The 20,321-nt window shown below is 34.9% G+C and overlaps 1 protein-coding gene across 1 annotated transcript in view; it reads right to left on the bottom strand.

Moving 5' to 3' along the window:
- The window catches only part of LOC105053724 (serine carboxypeptidase-like 35), a 30,004-nt gene extending 10,315 nt beyond the window's left edge, over window positions 1-19,689 (bottom strand). The window contains exons 1-6 of the mRNA XM_010934984.4: window positions 19,380-19,689; window positions 15,618-15,725; window positions 15,333-15,521; window positions 15,119-15,207; window positions 13,735-14,034; window positions 13,489-13,637 (exon numbers count right to left, since the gene is read on the bottom strand). Coding sequence (XP_010933286.2) covers window positions 13,489-13,637; window positions 13,735-14,034; window positions 15,119-15,207; window positions 15,333-15,521; window positions 15,618-15,725; window positions 19,380-19,614 — 1,070 coding nt within the window. The 5' untranslated portion in view covers window positions 19,615-19,689. The remainder of the gene's footprint in view (window positions 1-13,488; window positions 13,638-13,734; window positions 14,035-15,118; window positions 15,208-15,332; window positions 15,522-15,617; window positions 15,726-19,379) is intronic.
- Window positions 19,690-20,321: the final 632 nt, after the last annotated feature.

The raw sequence follows: 20,321 nt of genomic DNA, 5'->3' as shown, positions 1-20,321 counted from the left end.
CGGTCAGCAAGTAACCGATACAACAGAGCAAAATTGATTATTAGTCGGATCGAATTTGGTGTCAGCTGGGCAGAACAAAGACCATAGTAGTTCAAAATATTTCAGACGAACTTCGAAATAAAAAATCGAAGATTCATCCGAAGATTTCGATATAAATGCCACCTGATCCGAAGGAGGGGCGTTCACCTGACCATCGACACTAGGGCGAAGAGCTGAAATTGCTTCGAGATGCGATATTGCTCCTGGAGTAGATCGACGTTCGATTCTGAAAGTGAAGAAGCCTCCACTTTCGGGCCGATGGGAGTTGTCAATCGGATTCTCCGACCGACCATCTCGAAGGAGAAACCCCTAGCCATCAAAGAGAAGAAAATTAAAGAAGACGATGACTCAAAAAGACAAGGACTTAACCTGAAACTTAAAGAAGAAGGAGACAAGGAAAAGAAGTCTTCAGATGGTGGGACGATCCTCTGACAGAGCTTCCGTAGCAAAGAAAACAAATGAAAAATAAAAGTTGACTGAAAGCGACCCTATATATATAGGATCCCTCAACGGCTAGATCGAAGCATCCAATCAAGATCTCACCAGATGTTGACATGTGGTGACATCTGAGTCACCATTGATCGGACAGTTCGATGCAGCTATTCCAGATCGAGCCACGTCATTACTATCCACATGAACAGTTCCGACCCAATAACATTCGAACACGTGGTAAGGATTACTTATCAGAATCATATCGTCTGGTGTCGAATCATCTTTCTGAAACGACGTCTGATACTGACATCCGATACCGAATCGTCCTGTCAATATGACAGTCTAATGATGGTTCTGTACTCATAAAATGACAAAACAGCCGACGCTCATATCTCAAAAAAACTAGCAGCCAAATTAGGGTTCGAATGACACAAAATGACTCTCTTTGTCCAACGTGACAAAATCACATAGTGGCAAACAGCGGGTCACCTTGGACTTGAGAGTGGGGTGCAACTGTTGAGGTAAGTCAATTAACCCCCGACTCAAGTCAACCAACCCCGACTTCGCTTCAACAAAGAGTGATCGACCGAACATATAATTCGACTAATCTTTGATTGACTGGATAAATCACACCGACTCATTGTCGGCTGACCGACCGACATTCGGTTACTATCAATCAACAGCAGACAACTTGAATAACCTCCGACCCAAGACTGTCAGCATATTAGAACTACTAGCTGATGGTTTGCTCGGACCTTCTACTGATATATCAATACTACTGACATATAGTCGATCAATCTGCTCAACATACTAAAATCACTATGAACGGTTATCGACTATGTGTCATGATAATTAGTGAAAAATAACAATCTACTAACTTCACAATTATGATCCGATAATTTAGCGTCATAAAAAGTGAGACCACGTGCTTGACGATTATATCAGAATCATCTATAAAAGGAGGATAAGTGAACAGCACTGGTAAACACCTTTGAGCCAGAGCTCTGTTACTCTCGACATTCAGAAATCTACTGTTCATCAATTTTCTCTCTAACTTAAATATCGGAGGATCTCCGTCGGACACAACTTCGATCTGTGAGGGTGTTGTTTTGTAGGTGCTCATCACGACGACAGGCGACAGGGAGTTGACCGCAATATCTAAAAATTAAAATTTATATTTTTCGGTGATCTATATATATATGTATGCATGTATATGTGTGTATTTTGTGTGTTTGAGGTACATATAAATAAATAAATAAATATATATATATATATATATATATATATATATAAAATTATTATATATTTATGTATATAATGAAATACGTATGAGCAGCAGTACAAATATCAGCTGCAACCTATAGTATTGTGATCCAAGTGTGTTCCGTGGGTGCATACTAAAGTAATTCTCAGGTGGCGTTTGGTGCATTACATAGATAATGTTGCTATGGTAATGTGATTGCAGAGGAAATGTAATTACCTGATAAAATTATAAAAATCTTATATTGCAGTGTTTGGTATGTATAGTAATATTATTGTAAAATTATAGAGAATCCTATATTAAAGTGTTTGGTATACAATTTAGATTATATGGTATATAAAATAATTTTTTAAAGTATCTCCATCCTTGCTTATTGATTATTTTTTATTTTCTAGAGAGATAATTTAATTTTGAGATTAATCATTTTTTATGATTTCATCTATTATATATTTTTTTATTTTTATCAAATAGAACTACTCATAATTTATTTTAATTTATTTTGATGGAGATATTTTGATCCTGAAATTATCTTGTTGCAAGATTGTAAAATTATGATATTACATGTAATCACATAATCATCTTTTTTAGACAATCAGATTATTTTTTAAAATAATATATATTATATATAATATAATATTATTTATAAAAATAATAAAATAAATAATTTAATTTAATTATTTATTATAAAATTATATATAATTTTGTCAAAATTACGTGCTATCAAATATTTCATTAGGGTAATCAGATGGTGAGTCATTAAAATGTGTCTTTGATTAATTCATCCACCCGAGCATTGCGTAAAATGGGACCATTCAGTCAGCGTTTTAATGAGTTGAGTTATTGTTATGTACCACAAAGCGCGCGCGTGACCCAGGACAACTTGGTATGGAGCAGTCGCAATAACTGCACTTGAGTTTATTAGCAATAAAGAAAAGAAGACATACCGCCAAAACAAGAAAAATGAAGGGCAAATGGAAAACTGATGGTTAAAAAGAATTGATAGAAAGACGAGGAGCGGCAATGCGAGGACGATCCTAGGTCAGCGTGGAGACAGTAAAAGAAGTAAATGGAGGAGTATTCTTGGGTGTTCTGGGAGCAGTGGGGATTCGTGCAGCAAAATGACATTGGTTCCCGCACCTGAAAATATGATACGGAGCGATGTACCTTTTCTGCCGCGTATTTATTATATTTATTTTATTATAAAAATTAAAAATAATTAAAATTGTAAATGAATTAGATTGGTTTATCATCCGATTCGATTCGATCTAAATAGATCCAATCCAAATTATTTTAAAAATTCATAATTAAATTAAATTTTAAAATTAGATTCATTCTATTTTTCAAATCAGATCTAGATTTACTGAATTTTGACTCGATCTAATTCGGTTCGATCCAATCTGATCCGAACTCATTCCTTATTTTCTTTGTTTCTATATTCATGAATATTAATTTTGATCAAATCTGCTTTAATATCTGTTGTTCTTAAAAAAATATTTATTAATTTTTAAATCTTTATTTTTTAAAAATTTATTAAAATATTTTGAATTTAGATTAATCAAGTCAGAGGCAATGGTGAGAAAAATGTGATCAGAGCTTTTGGATTCTTGGATGAAGAGTATGGGACATGAGGGCTCTAATTATCTCATATATCAAGATAAAAATTTGTAATGCAAATAAAATTTATTTATAGATCTTCTACTTATTGATCTTGTTATTTATAAATGAGATTCGAATGGTTCAGATCCGGATCCGAACTGAATCCATATTTCATAAATCGAGACTGGTTATATATGGATCCGATCCAATCCGAATGACCCATTGGGTCAAAAAATTTGATCATAACTCGATCCGACCTGATTCGATCTTCTGTTGGACTGGATTTGGGTCCAATATTTAGATCCGATTAAGAAACTGAATCGGATCTGGACCACTCATGATCTGATCCGATCCAACCCATTTGCACCGCTAAAAACAATGTGGGCTTCTACTAATAAAAACCACCCATTATATAACTCTTTCTTTTTTTTTTTTTATTTTGCTTTGATAAGATGGATGATTCATATTATCATAATATAAAGATATCCAATAAAATCAGAAAAAAAATCTCTAAGGTTCATTGGAGCAGCCACAATATCGGTACATGCAGTATCAATAGAGTATTTAGGGACATATATAGAAAGCTATCTAGTTGGTAGTCCCATTCATTTTGTAGTAAATATGCCTTCCGAAGGAGATCCCTCCCCCATCATCTACCTAGTGTTCTATAGCAGAGGATGCACATTAAAACTTTGGCATTGTGTTTGGATCCATCCAATCATTGTGGCTGAGTCACCCTCTATCAAAATGGAGTTGCTCCTAAGATGCACTGGGTATAGGTGATCCATCAGTTGTTATGTACCTTGAGTCCAGACTCTTGATTACAAAACAAGCACCCTCTCAGCCATCTCCATCACTCACATACTGCTATATATCAAAGTTATCCTTGAGGAAGCTCGAGGATGGGGGGCCTCTCACATAACGTCTCATGACTTTAAAAGTTCTCTCTATCTATCTGTGAAGCCTTCCTCTTCCTTTTAAAATTTTTTTTCCTATTTAGAATCTTTTTTCTCATAATTAAAGATGTTGGTCTCAAGTGTGTATCGCTTGGCCATGGATTATATACTAGTAACAATATATTCCATAAATTGCATATCAATTTGCTTAGAGGTATCTAGGGGTCGTTGTAAGATATGTATTAAAGAAGCTTAAAGTATATATTAGAAATCCATCGTGTGCATCATTTAGATATACACTATATATTGGTAAGTATGATATTCAGAAAATTATATATCAATTTGGTTGGATATGTATCTATTTATCTAAAGGTATGTGTTGAGTTGTTGCTAGATACGCATCAAAGAAGCTTAAAATATGTATAAGAAACTCATCAAGTGTATATCAATTAGACATATATTATGTAATGTACTATGAAGTTTAGGAAACAATCTATCAATTTGTTTGGATTTGAATCAATTTGCCTAGAGGTATTGGGTCGCTACTCAGTATCAAAGATATTAAAAGTATATACAGAAACTTATCGAGTGTATATTCACCTGAATATGTATAATATACTAATAAATATATGTTCTAGATATAAACTATATATTAATTTGTCTACGAGCCCTTATGAACTATTGAATGACTAATTTACCATGTATATATATCATTTGATCATATGCTATACTAATGAATATAGTTTATAGCCATAGAGAAAAGAATTTCATATTTTGTAAGAGGAAAAAGAGATTCGAGGAGGAGGAAGGCCTCATAGATGGATGGAGAGCAAAGGGATATGAATAAACGACCTCACTAAACATGCTTTAGATGTATATATTTTTTTAAGTTATAAGATGGACAGACTGCATTAGTGAGTACCATCGGTTGAGTATGGTTTGAATTTGGTGTCACTTGCGGTATGAATCTGATCCATTTTAGACTTTAGTTGGTTATTTGGATATTTTGATCTTTTCTCTTTGTTTTAAGATTTTTGGCTATATATATTGTAACCATACCTTTTCTTAAAAAAGAAGAGCTATCTTTTATTATTTGAGTGGCCTTATACTCTTTGTACTTCATCTTTTTTCATTTAGTGAAATCTCTCTTTATTTTATCCGTGAAGTAGGCCAAAGGCTGAACTGCAAAAGTCACTGTGTCCTATTATTTCTGCATGCATGCGATTGTTTGTTATTATTTCTAATTTTATACTAATTAACAGATAATCTCGTAACAAAGTGGTATCAAAGCTTGACATTTAGATTTGTTCAGATTTATTTGTCAATGTATTTTGGGTTTTGATTATCTATTGATTATATTTTTTGGTCTACATAATTTCTTTATGATGGTTGTGAAATTCGAGATTAAAAAATTTAATGAAAAGAATGATTTTAATCTTTGACATGAAAAGATATAAGTCAATTGGTTTAGTAGGGATTGCTGAATTAGGCACTAAAGAAAAGAGATACTTTGCCGACGATATTGTCAGAGGAGGATAATGAGATCTCCTAGAGTACAGACATAGCGTGATTCAATTATCTCTGACAGATGAGGTTGTATAAAAGTTCTGAATGAGTCATCTACTATAGAGTTGTAGCTTAGATTGGAGAGCATCTATATGATTAAATCTCTAATAAATCAATTTTATTTGAAACAACGCCTCTACACTCTTCGGATGAAGGTATGCCTCTTAAAAACTACCTTAATAATTCAATAAAATTATTTTGGATCGATGTAAAAATTGATGATGAGGATCAAATCCTTATTTTATTGTCTTCATTACCTTCCTCGTATATTCTTTCTATGGAAGACGTGAAGGTCTATTGAACTCGAGGGAGTTAAAAGAAAAGATGTTTGAAACTTGAGATAAAAATCAAATGGATGGTCTGGTTGTTAGAGTAGATAAAAAAAAAAGAATTTGGGTTCATATTCAGAAAGTAATAGAGGTAGATTAAAATCCAAGAGAAAAAAAAAAAAGCAAATGCAATTACTGTAAAAGGAAAGGACACTAAAAATCTAATTGTTCCAAACTCAAAAAAAAAAGTGAAAGTCCAACAATATCTCTAATACTGGTGATTCGACCAGTGTAGCAAGGATAAACTGATGGTGCCGATGTCCTCTCAATATTTGTTAATTTATCTGATGTATTTGAATTCTTGATTCAGCATATTTTTATCATATATATCCTTAGCAGGATTGATTTTTTCTTATCATCCTATTGATGATGGTGTTATCCTTATGGAGAATAATATGTCCTGTAAAGTTGTTGGTATATGAACCATTCAGGTCAAGATGCATAATGATATCATTTGGACCTTGTCTAATGTGTGGCACATACTAAATTTAAGGAAGAATTTGATTTCTTTGAGTACTCTTGATTCACATAGTTTTAAGTACTTTGATGAAGATGGAGTTTTAAAGATTTCAAAAGGTGCTTTTATTATGCTTAAAGGTAGATTATTTCATAGCCTTTACTTACTTCAGGATAGCATAGTGGTTAGTGCTGTATCAATTTCTTCATCAAATCCATATTCAGATAGTATTTATTTATAGCATATGCATTTGGTCATATGAGTGAAGCTAGCATGTTTATTTTGAGCAAACAGGATCTATTGTATAGTCAAAAAATTGGAAAGCTTGACTTTTGTGAGCATTATGTCTATAAGAAACAGTCTAAAGTCAAGTTCAACATACTACCCATGGGATTATATCCATTTCGATCTTTGGTATCCTGCACCTATTCAGTACAAAGGTGTTCTCGATGTTTGTTGATTTTTATTAATAATTTTTCGACAAGAGTTTGGATACACTTTCTGAAGTACAGGAATGAAATTTTCTTACTTTTAAGAAGTAAAAAGTATTTATTAAAAACAATCCAGTAAGAAGATTAAGAGATTAAGAACTGATAATGACATGAAGTTTTGTGAGTGTTAGTGTAATAAATTCTATAAGGTAGAAGTCATTATAAGACATCACAAAGTTAGGAAGACACCACATAGAATGGTATTACAAAGTGCATGAATAGCATTTTTTGGAGCGAGCATGGTATATACTTTCTTAATCAAATTTATCTCAGGATTTTTAGGCTGCTGTTAATATCGTTTGCTACTTGATGAACAGATCTCTATCCATTGGTATTGAGTTGAAGACTTTTATTGAGGTATGGTCGATTTATCTACTGATTATTTTATTTTAAAGCTATTTAGTTATCCTATTTATATACATGTCAATGATGGTAAACTTGGAAAAAGGGTATAGAAATATATCTTCTTAGATTATAGCCGAGGGTGAAAAGCTATAGATTGTGGTGTGTTGAGCCTAATTCTCATGAATTCATAGTCAGTAGAGATATTATCTTTGATGAAAAGGTTATGCTTCATTCGAAAAAGAAGTCAGTTGCTATAGATAAAGATCATGATGTTGATGAGCAGGTAGAACTTGAGGTTAGACCTTCAATTCATCCATCATAGGATGATACTTTAGTTTGGTTAGTTCAAGATGATGAGCTTGAGATTGTTGATGATCAAAAGATGTCCCATAAGAGCAGTAGTACACCATGGCCACTAGTAGATTGAGGAGGTAGATTAGACCCTCTTAGAGATATAGATTTATAGATTTGGTCTCTTTTGTATTATCTGTACAGAGTCTATTGAGGTTCAAGATCCTGTCAATTATCATGAGCCATCACTAATAGTGAGTCTACATAGTGGTCTATTACTATGAGTGACAATATTGAGTCTCTTCATAATAATCAGACATGAGAGCTCGTGAAACCACTATAGGGCAGAAGATTGTTGGGTGCAATGGGTCTTCAAAACAAAAAAAGAATCATAGAGGTTGAAGTAGCAAGATTCAAAACATGCTTGGTTACAAAGGGCTATAGTCAAAAGAAAAGTATGGACTTTAATTAAATTTTCTCTTCTTTATGAAATATAGATCTATCTATTGTGTGTTGCTAATCATTGTTGTCTTATTTGACTTAGAGCTTGAGCAGCTTGATGTCAAGACAGCTTTCTTGTATGGTGAGTTTGAGGAGTATATTTATATATAATAATCAAAAGAATTTGTTGTTTAGGATAAGAAGAACCATGTTTGCTTGTAGAAAAATTATTGTATAGTTTGAAGCAATCTTTAAGATAGTGGTATAAGAGTTTGATGCATTTAATTATGCTTGGGTATGGTTACTCGGATGTGATTATGATAGTTGTGTTTATCACAAGAGGCTTTCAAATATTTTTTTTATTTATTTGTTACTTTATATTGATGACATGCTCATTACATCAAAGAATATATCTGAGATTAAGAAGTTAAAAGTTCAGCTTTGTAGTGAATCTGAGATGAAGGACTTAGGTGCAACAAAAAAGATTTTGAACATGAAGATTCACAAGGATCAATATACAGGCAGATTATTCTTGTCATAAAAAATTATATTATGAAAGTGCTTCAATATTTTGGTATATAAGATTGTAAACCAATGAGTACTCCACTTGTAGTATACTTCAGACTTTCAGTTGCTTTACTCTATAGCCAGATGAAGAAGATGAATACATGTCATATGTTCTATATGTAGTATAGTTGGGAGTACATGTATACTATAGTTTGTATATATCCAAATATCTCACAAGCTATCAGTATTGTTAACTGCTATATGGGGCATCCAGAAAATGTTCATTAGTAGGTAATGAAATAAATTTTATGCTATTTGAGAGGCACTATGGATATCGGTTTTGTATATGATCGGTGTTCAGATACTTGCAGAAGTATTATTGGTTATATGGACTCTGATTATGCATCTGATTTGAATAAGAGGAGGTTTCTGACAAACTATATCTTCATTTTTTCAGATTGTATTATCGATTGGAAAGTGACTTTACAGTTTACTTTTGCTTTTCTACTATAGGGTAGAGTATATGATAGCAATAGAAGTAGTAAAGGAGGCTATTTGGTTGCAAAGTTTGGTTTGTGATCTTGGTGTAAGGATCTATTTTTTTTTCATGAAATCTCAAAGCTGAACGAACAAAAAAAAATTCAAAACCCATGTGCTAGGCTTGTGAGGTTGAAGAGAACTCGTGATGGAGTTCGTCTTCCTTCTTTGGAATTCAATCAAGATTGGGACTCTAGAGTTCGCTGAAGCTTTAGATCCTGTCTATCATCCCTCCCCTCCCCATGTGAGTCACTACTCAACCTCAATTGATCATCGGAAAAAAAAAATTTTAAGAAGATCATCATGGATTTCAAGTTTTTTTGGATGAGATTGTCTTTGATTTTCTCCATTGATCTGATTGATGTCTCATTGGACTTAGGTGAGGACCTAAGTCATTTTTCTTCTCTTTTCTTTGATCCCTAAGGCCATCATTCCACCCTCATTAGAGCCAGTGAGATGTCAGAAATTCATGTGAATTGGGGGTGCCCTATTTCAACTTTCTTTCTTTGTTTTGGGATCATCAGTGACTGTGACCACTATCGGGGTCCAGATTTAGTCGATGCGGATGTTACCATTGGCCATCAGTATGGGTTCCATGGCCATGATAGGATGAAGAGGAGAGGGAAAAGGGGCTTCTGATGCCCTATTTTAAAGATGAAGAAGAACGAAGGGAGAGCTAATCTCTCTTCTCTTTGATTTTCTCTCTTGTTTTTCTCTAGATGAGTTGAGGTATTCAAAAAATAATTTCTTCTCTTTTTTCTCTCTCTATAGTTTCTCTATCCAATTTCTCTCTCTAGAATCTGCTCTCTCTTTTCTTGGATTTCTCTTTCTAGAGGCTTTATGGACCGATGGAGGGTCCAAATATTTAGGTAAATATGGATCAATTGGTTGACCCTAGGAGGGGTCTTGGACCTATAATGTTTAAGTTTTTTCATAATTTTCATCATTTATGTTCATCTATGATTGACCTTGATTATGTAGATGTGCAATTTTTTGCACAAGATATTGAGCGGAATATGTTATCCTTGAGTTTATGGATTGAGGAGTTGATCGATTACTAGAGATGGCAATCAGATCAAATCGGATCATAAATGGATCGGATCAATGCAGGTGAGGTCAGAAAATCGTCAACTAAATCCGATCTATTTATTAAACAGATCAAAACTTCAAACTTAAATTTGACCTATTTATTAAATAGATAATCCGATCCGATCTATTTAATTTATTTATTAAATAGGTCAAATTAGGTTTAACAGATTAAATAGTTAGGTTAAATGGGTCAGAAACAGGTTAAACAGTTTAAATAGGCTAAACAGATTTTAAATGGATTAAACAAATTAAACAGGTCAGTTTAAATGGATCAAAAATAGGTTAAACAAATTAAACAGGTTAAATAGATTATCTGACTCAATCCGATCTAAATATTAAATAGGTTAAACAGATCAGATATCTGAAATCTAAATCTAACCTAATTATTAAACGGGTTAAACGAATCGATCCATTTATGATCCAAATCCGTTTAGTCTAAATTCAAACCTGTTTATGGCGAATCGAACATGGGTCGGATTGACAGATCGGATCATATTTTGCCAGTCCTATCGATTACTGTACTTGAGTCTAAACCCTGATGGATGGTCCTAGACTAAATCATGATAATTTTTTCGATCTTAACTTCCATCTTGATTTTCATAGAATATCCATCATTAACAATGTTTGTTTTGAACTGTTAAATTCTTGCTTTATGATCCATTAGTTGATTCTTTTAGATCTGATCTACTCGAATTGCCAGGTATTATTATCTAGATAGTTGTATTCTTTTTCTTTCATAATTTTTCACTATGACCATGATCACTTTATGATTTCTTCTGATTATTAACTTTGATTATATATGGATGTGATCAATCGAACGAGAAGATGTGGAGAAAGAAGATGTAAGCTGTAATTCCTACATCAAGATAAATCTCCAAATATTTATTTATTAATTAGTCATATATTAGGTAGGGTTGAGAAATTTAGGATTTACATTAATTCAAGTGGTTGATCAAGGATGTGCTGGTATGATGTCGTTGATTGGATATGTAAGTCATTGATTGATAAATTCTATTCTTAAGTTTGTCATCAACATAATTAAAAATCTCGGTACATGATCACCATTATGTATACTATTTGTATCATTGGATTTATATTATTGGTTTTGTATCACAAGATTTTTATTAATTAATTTATCTTGATTAAGATACTATTGTTCCTATACGATTTTTCGACTTGGGTACATTATGTGTTGACTATATATATGTATACATGATTGATGATAAGATTATATGGTTATATTATGCTTATTTTGATCATATTATAAATTAAAATTAATTTGATAAAATCAATATATGTAATAATTGAATAGAAATAATATGGTTTGGACTAATCTTATCGTGTGGATAGCCAGCCAAGAGCTTGTGTGAAACAATCTCTACGAGCTTACACATGGGATAGCCTTTAGGAGCTTATGTCTGGGATAGCCGATTAGGAGCTTATGCCTGGGACAGCTTCCACAGACTTATGTATAGGATAGCTGGTCAGGAGCTTATATCTGAGACAGCCTCTACGGATTTATGCATGAGATAGCCTTCAAGAGCTTATGATGGGGATAGGCACCATAGGTTTATGCGTGAAAATTTGATCAGTCTTGGACTGAAACATGATTTTGGTTAGCTCAAAGCTGAAAATAAAAAGATTAAAAAATCTAAAATTATGATAAGAAAAATAGATGATAAACATATGAAACTAATGCTGAATAAAATATTTTACTTGTTAGCATATGGTGACATATATCTTTTGACAAGATAAATATTTGATATATATTTATATAGATATTTGAGTTATTATGGATATTTGATATGAAATTTTATATTTTATATTTTCACTCTAATATTATTTGTTATTATTTTTAAATTATATTTTTATAATGGTGTGGATGTGTGGAGACATTTACTGGACTCAGAACCCATAATCCTCTTTTCTTTCTTGAAGTTATAGGATACTTGTACTTGACCAAGCTTAAGATTATGATTTGAAAGGATTGATTATATAGAGCATCATCAATATCAGTTGGATGATCGAGTTTATAAATAATACAAGATTTAATATTTATTAATATGAAATATTTATTATGGATTGAGATCAATAGTGTTTATAGTATTTTGAGATTGTAAAGACCTTGCATATTCTTTAGAATTTTATTTTAGGGAGTGTGTTGCTCTCATATAGCCGATCTGGGTGTTGGATTTGGGATGTGCCACTTGACTTACAACAGAATATGGCTACTGTTTATTTTGATTACTAGAGTACATATATCTGACTAAAAATCAGATGTATCATGAAAGGACAAAGCACAAAGATGTCAGATATATACTACTTCATATGGAATTCTGTATCATAAGGGATTATTACACTAAAGAAGATTTTATGGTAGATAATCTAACTGATATAATGATCAAACCACTTACCATTCTCAAGTTCAAGCACTACTTGGATTTGGTTTGTATTTTAAGATGTTGAGGTAGGGCCTTAGAGGTAATATTGAAGGAGATGGAAGGAGTTCACTATTTTGTTTCGCAGCTTGATGAAATTTAAGCCAAGATAGAGATTTGTTGAGTATGACTCGAATTCAGTGAGACCCATGATAGGAATCTAATCCATTTTGGACTTTAATTGGCTCGTTTAGATGTTTTGATCTTTTCTTTTTATTTTAAAATTTAATGATTTTATTATATTATAATCATGTCTTTGTTAAAATGAAGGGAGTCTTTTGTTATTTGAGTCGCTGCATATTTTTATACTTCATCTTTTTTTGATATACTAAAATCTCTCTCCATTTTCATCTATAGATATAGACTAAACACCAAACCATATAAATCATTGGTCTTTTTTTTTTTATCTATAATTATTTATTATTATTTTGGATTTCATGTTAATTAACAAATAATCTTGCAACATCATTTCACTTTAAATTTTTTATTTTTATTTTAAAATAAATATAATAAGATAAGTAGCAACTAAAGAAGACCGCTTGGTTGGATCTCCCCTGGGATGTGCACTTGAGGATTTTTGTTCCAAAAGGACATCATGAAGCAGAGGTAGGGTCACAAAACAAAGCGGATTGAATGCACCGCTCAGGCAGCGGTGCAATCAATGAACCTTCCGATTAACATTACTGAGCAGATATCAACCGTAGATATCCCATTAATGTGATATATGATAACTTAATAATCAAATTTAAAGTAGAAAGAGAAGAAAGCCATGCCTGCAGGAAGTGTATGGGTAAGAGAGGTGGGTGAGATTGGCGTGCAGCGCTTTCTGGACGTTCTCTCGGTTAAAATATTTCTCTACGTAGTCCTCGGTGCATGGATCATACCCTGCCGCCGGCACCCTCCTCATCCCATGCCAAGCCTCCTGCTTCTCCTCAATCCAAAAATGAGTCACGATCATAACATCACTTTTTTTTCTTGATTAAATTCATAGAATAACATTGACCAGAAAGAAGCCATACATGCTCGGAGAAGAGACGAGGAGCGGCGACAAGATTGGTCTGGCGAGAGGATTTGGAGAGGGAGGATAGGCAGACTGGGGTGTAGATGCTGTAAATATCGATATCGGCATACGATCGGAGGAATGCCTTGACGGCCGGGGAGCAGGCATTGCTATGCCGCCCGCCCTCCCCCTCCTCCTTGAAGGAGTTGCACTCCTTCAGGACAGCAGAATGCAACTCATCTGATATAATAGCATGGCTCCATGCATACTCTACCATCCCCAGCTGGTCCGTTGCATCATTCAGCACTGCGTTCCCTATCTGCAGCGGAATTATCTTTGTTAGCACCTCGTTATGGTCAAGATTTAGATGCGAACAAGATGATATATAATATATATCATGCTAGATGCTACCTTCTATGAGCGACAAACAGTTGTACATATGCGTACTGACTCCAATCAAACAAATTTCTAAAAGTTCAAACGTTTGGTTGCTATATTCCCTGTCCTAAATTATGAGCATAATTAATTAATCAATCTGTACTGTTGTTCTGAGTTTGGCCAAGAATGGTGTCCGGTTTCTTCTCAATGTTTCTGATATAAACTAAACAAAATCTCTGACACTCCCACCACTCTCTCCACCTCTATAACGAGTCTAATGTATATATAACTCCAGTTCTTATCCCATGGAGGAGAAAATTAAAGAAGCAAAACTATATATTCAAAATGATATCATTAATATACGAATATTTAATTTCAAATGGAAAATGACAACATGGTTTCCCCTACTTTCAAGTGCATTATGCATACTGTACCGTGTACACCAAAATCAGTATCTAACTATCTACAAATATTACAACTCAAACACTGGGGATTGGGACTCGTGACAGGTGAGCTCCATTTTTCCATGCACACGATCTCTCACGTGTAGTGCACGTGTTTGATAGTAATGTTAATAATTGAAGCCAACACATCTCCAGCTGGCCGGCCAACCACAGCCCAGTCGTCCTCGGAATCATTTCCTTGTCGCCTCATTTACGAGAAGATGTTAATAAGCAGTAATTATTTGGAGGGGAGGGAAAAGAAAGAAAGAGAAGGAGGAAGAAGCAAAGGAGACAGGTGGGTACGTCCAACCGTCATCAATGCGATCACATTCTTTTCTTCTCACCTCTTTACATGGGGAAGGGGAGAGGCAGAGAAAATGAAAATGAGTTTGAGAATTCCAGCAATGCAACCAATGACAAACAGACAACGCTGGGCTTGTTTTCCAGAACTTTAAGGTGCAGCAAGGAATAGAATTTACTGCTGATGAGTAGGAATGCTTTTGTGTTCTGAAGGAAGAAGCAATGATACTAATTAACTTCAATAGAGAACTGTTCGTGCATTTAGTTATGTAAATATCTTACCATTAGACCCTTGAAATTTATATAGGAAACTTTGCTTGCTCCTTCATTTCCTTCGAATATGAGCTCTGCAAGCTGGGGAACGTAGTGCCCTATTAATAATATATAAGATTTGTGTTACATTTAGTCCCTGCAGGTGTTGCATTAATTAAGAAGAAAAAGAGGGTGAAGTAGCCCAAAAGAAGCTGCAGGTATTAAAATGATGGGTTCATTCTACCGGCATAGCTCTCTCCGGCGATATAGAAGGCGTGTGACTTCAAATCTGGAAACTTTTGGAACCAGTTGAGGAGAAAAGAGTACGAGTCTTGGGCAGTTATCCGATCACCGAGCTCCTCCAGGTCCGATGAGCTATTAGTGTAGGAAAAGCCCACTCCAACCGGGGCCTCGAGGAACAGAAGGTTAGCAACTGTGTGTCACATAAAGAAGAAGGAAGAAAATGATCAGTTAATGTGAATGGCATGGCGCAATGGCGTTGTGGGAATGGAAGGATGAGAGTGCTTGCCTTTGTTCCAGGAGTAGGCATTGAGTGTGAGGTTGGGACTGTTGCTTCGTACCAAGAATGGGCCCAGCTCTTGGGCAGCTCCATATGCCACGGACGAGCAGCCGGGTCCTGCGTAGTTTTTCCACAACCTTCATATTAATCAATAGAAATGATTAATTTCTAATAAACTTTGCTCTTACACATTCTTGTGAAATAGCTTCACTATTATAAAGGCCCCATCAAGAAAGACAAAAAAAACTTTAATAACTTTCCTCTTACATATCCTTGAGTTAAACAAGCAATTTTTCAATCCCCCCTACCCTTAAAAAACGAAAAAAGGAAAAAAAGAAAAACTTTAACCGTTAAAATGCTTATTATAAGGCTACAAATGTTACTGAAATATGGGTCCAATTTTTTTTTCCCAAGTCAAAGTATCTTTGACAGATTAGCTCCTTAAATTTTTCTGCAACACCATATATTTCCTAATAAAATTAAGCTGCACTGCTGCATGCATCCTTTTTTGTCCACATTCACTATATTTATGTTTTCAAGAAAAGCATTGGCCGCGTCGAATATATGATTCATTCCTCACCTTAAAGAACAAATCGACAAAAAATTATCAAACAGTCATGTACACAACCATGGCAGCTATGAAGAGAATACCTCAAAAGTTTGTTTTTCTAACTTTAGATGCCTAATAAAATGGTGACACATTTTATTTATAAAAAACAACAACATCGTTGTTATTATTTTGGGAGGAATTCTAAAAGGATTTAGAGTTGTCAAAACCATAAATATCTAAACATGGAATATTTTAAGGTAATTAATAGGAAGGAGAAAAAATGGAATATTTTTTTTTTAAGATTTAGTTTCATGATTTAAAAATATTTTTACAAGTTTATAAAGGACAAACAAACATGCAGAATGCGGAGAAATTTTTAATTTCTGAAATCATAGAATATCAGAATTTGAGGTATATATACTGAGAAGCACCCTGATTGAGAGAACAACTTCCGGTTTGACCATGATTTAACTATTAAAAATCAAGCTAATATATGAAACTTGGGCATTCTTTGACATAATAGAAAATAGTGTATATTTACTCCTTGCATAATGAACAGATCCCCTGCTCAACTTCTTTGTGCGATTTCTTTGTTACACACTCGCACTGGCGCTCCAAATGTGTCATCAGAAAAAGAAGGTCTCGGGTATAAAGATGTTGGACATCCAGCTAGAAAAGCTACACTGCTGTCCAATGTTAGCCTAACATTTCTCTATATATTATTGGAGAACTTTAATAAAGTAGATATAATATCACCCTATAATTTATTTGCTTGCTAGGTTGTCTCCCTCCTTGTGCTTATCTCTTTCCAACTCGAGTGCACAGGGAGAGATGCTATTAATATAAAAGATAAAGGTCAGCTATCATAAAAAAGTATGGAGGGCCTCTTGTCTTAGAATCTACGGCAGTAAAATATATACATACTGGTGTCAGAAGCAGTGTCACAGTTGCTTTTATTTATGCTCTTTTTAAGCAGCCAGGGCAGCTCTCCTGTCGATAGGACTGGCACTCCCCAGTCCTCGTCTTATTAGCTGTTCGCTTCTGTTGGCCTCCCTTTTGGGCTTCGAAGTGTGGTAAAGAGCAGACAACATCAGAAACGGTTTGATAGAAAGTTACATTTACTCCATTTAGTTTTAACCGTTACTACGAGCTGCTTTTTTTTTTTTTTGGGCTTGTTTTCTGAGGGGTTACCGGTTGCAACGAGCTTTTTTTAAGGATTCGTTCTATGTAGAAGATTGACGTGGATTTAAAGATCAATATTTTAATGAGAGTTGGATGTTGTGGATAATGCTAACGTGTGGGTGGAGATATTTCTGTGCAAAAGGTAGATCTGCCACCATTAGTGATCCATATGAGATTGTTCTTCTCGGTTAAAAAGCTACCATGCCACGCCAAAGTAAAAAGAAAAAAGAAAGGCCATCTGGTAAATGGTGGTAATGAAGGGATTTGACGTATCCAAAGAGAGGAATGCCAGATCTAGACCTGTCATATGAAATGTCTGTGGACACCTCGACGCCGAGGAATGGTCCAATTAACTGTAGTTAAGAAAGTCTTTAAATAAAATGTACGGATTACACAACAAAAGAAAAAACACACGCACAAAAAGAATGTACGGATACATAACCTCCGCTTTGTAGAATGAGAACCTACAATATCTTGATCGAGGTTATAGAAATTTATGATGTTATCAATAGCCTAATATCAACTTTTTTTTAAAAAAAAAATTAAATAAATCATTTTATCCACTTTAAACTATAGTCTTAGATTGAGATTTTATAACTACATGGATCCCAACTGGAAAGCTAGCTGGAGATGCTGTTTCGATTTTTTAGTTCCTAATATATGTTTGTACAAGTTGTATTTCTGACGAAATAAAGATTTAAATTCATCAAATTTAATTATAAATATTATAATCGATTTGTAATCAACATAAATAAACTAGTACATATAGATTATAGATCAGATTTGATCTAATACTATTTGTAATGATCCAGCATCTTATTTAAAAAAATTTGTTAGAAAATAATGCTTAGATTTTCTAAACCTACATAAGTACCCAATATACACTCAATGCATAAATAGTAAGATTAAAAATGCAATCGCGAAGGTCCTCATAGATTTTTTTTTTTTTTTAAAGCTAGATTGAATTAAACATAGGATGACCCCGTTCAATTCTTAATGGGCTTTGCTTTGGGCAATATGTACGTTTTGCTTTGGCCGATATGTACTTGACTCGTCCCGACATGAGTTGGATCAATCTTAGCTGTGTTGGACATGGAAAAGTGGGCACTCCCCCAAACGGGTAACAAACTATAGTTGAGTTCTCAACCCTGGCGGACCCAAATTAAACACATTTTATATACTTTGCCGCCCCCGCCCCCTCCCCCAAAAAAAAAAAAAAAAAAAACATTTTATATATAGCATCAGGTGCAAGATAGCGTACGCATGACCCTGTAGATTTCTAATAAAAAACCTACAAAGATGCAACAGGCTCAAGTCTTTGATCAACAGGTTAGGATATCGTGTCAATTTCAAGCATGGGCAGTAAATTCATCACTAGGTCCGATTTAGTGTTCTTGAGGAGGGAAAGATGGGGGCTGCCCAAAGATTGAGAAAATGAACAAAAATTTCTCTAGACCGGGCCTATCAACATGTGTGCATTAACTTGAAATGCAAAAGAGAAGTGATGCAATGCAAAGCATAAGCAGAATGCAACCGAAAGGAACATTAGGATTCATCTTGGATTGATGGCCATTTTATGTTTAATCCCTTGGTTTCAATCGACATTTTGTGTTTACTTCCTACCATGTCCATAAAATTGGGAAAAAATTGTACAGAAACATGCATAATTGTGCCAAAACAAAATGGTTTGATGATGATAATCACCAGCATCTGCATCAATTTCTAGACTAATTGTACTAAATAGATCGAGAATAAAGAATTATTCATCAGCATTGGGGTGATGTCCAAAGTACCCAGCTCGGAGGAGTCTGAAGAATGCTGAAAAAGTTGGATAGGCAGATGGCAGATCTGCGCTTCCACAGTTACGCTACTTACTAAAGCCAAAAGAACAGGTAACAAATCAAACTTAAATAACACCATAGAGTTTGTCTCTAACAACCGAGTTATAACCAGTAATTAGCGGATCATACGGTATAGAACGCTCTTTAGAAACTTCGTCCCAAAACGAGAGAGAGAGAGAGAGAGAGAGATTTACCGACCTCCATTGAGCCAGAGAACGAGCGGCTTCTTCTCGGCTCTTCCCTGGGCCTCGAAGAACCAGTAGAAAAGGGCCTTCTTTTCCCCTCTCCCCACCATGACGTACCCGGCGTAGTGCCGGAATTCCACCGGCGGTTGCCCCGGGAGTCCCGTCACCAGATCGGATTCCGGCCGTGGCTCCACTCCGAGTGGTGAAGCCAAGGCCAAGAATACCACAACCCAGACAAATGCGGCCATCTCTCTGGGTCTCTGCTTTCTCCGGCTAGCGAGAGGGGAGGGAGGGGGGTCACGGGGTGGAAACTGGAAATAGATTATAAAGGAATGGGACTGAATAAATAATTGGACGTTTGGGTGGAAACGTTTGGGCTTTTTTCGGCAAGGACCGAGGGCGTGCGAAAAATTAGCTGTTATATTTTTCTTGTTGTGCCTTTGTTAATGCCCATCCAACGATTGCCCAGGCAAGTGGTCCATGGAAGCTGTTTGTTGTTGTTCCCTCATTTACGAGAGCACGTTAATTTAGTTGTTGTTGCAGCACATCTTCGGTGGGGTAGTCAAATCATCATACCTAAGTATGGAACGGCAAAAAATTGATAGAAAAGAATCGCTCGTCGGAAAGAGAACACAGTCGAAAAGATCGTAGAGAGACCTGCAAGAAAAATCCGCACCGGAGATGGCTCCGGCAAAGACACTCCGACGCTCAAGTCAGTTTTCAGCTCAAGAGATAGAGAAATAAGTGAAGCAGAGTTTTGAGCTCTGAATCTTGAAATGTGCATACCTCCTAGGGTTCTTCTCTTACCTCCATTTATAGAGAGAGCAGGATGAAGGACAAAAGGAAAGGAATATATTCTGATAACATTCTGTCATGTGGAGCCATATGGGGGCATCTTTAAATGGCACCGTCAGCGGGCATGCCTTTCGTTCAGTGCGCCGGCCGTCGTGGAAGC

This window comes from Elaeis guineensis, chromosome 11, assembly GCF_000442705.2.
Source record: "Elaeis guineensis isolate ETL-2024a chromosome 11, EG11, whole genome shotgun sequence".
NCBI classification, from domain to species: Eukaryota; Viridiplantae; Streptophyta; class Magnoliopsida; order Arecales; family Arecaceae; genus Elaeis; species Elaeis guineensis.
The sequence above is the reverse complement of the archived record's forward strand: the minus strand, read 5'-3'. Positions and strand labels throughout refer to the sequence as shown.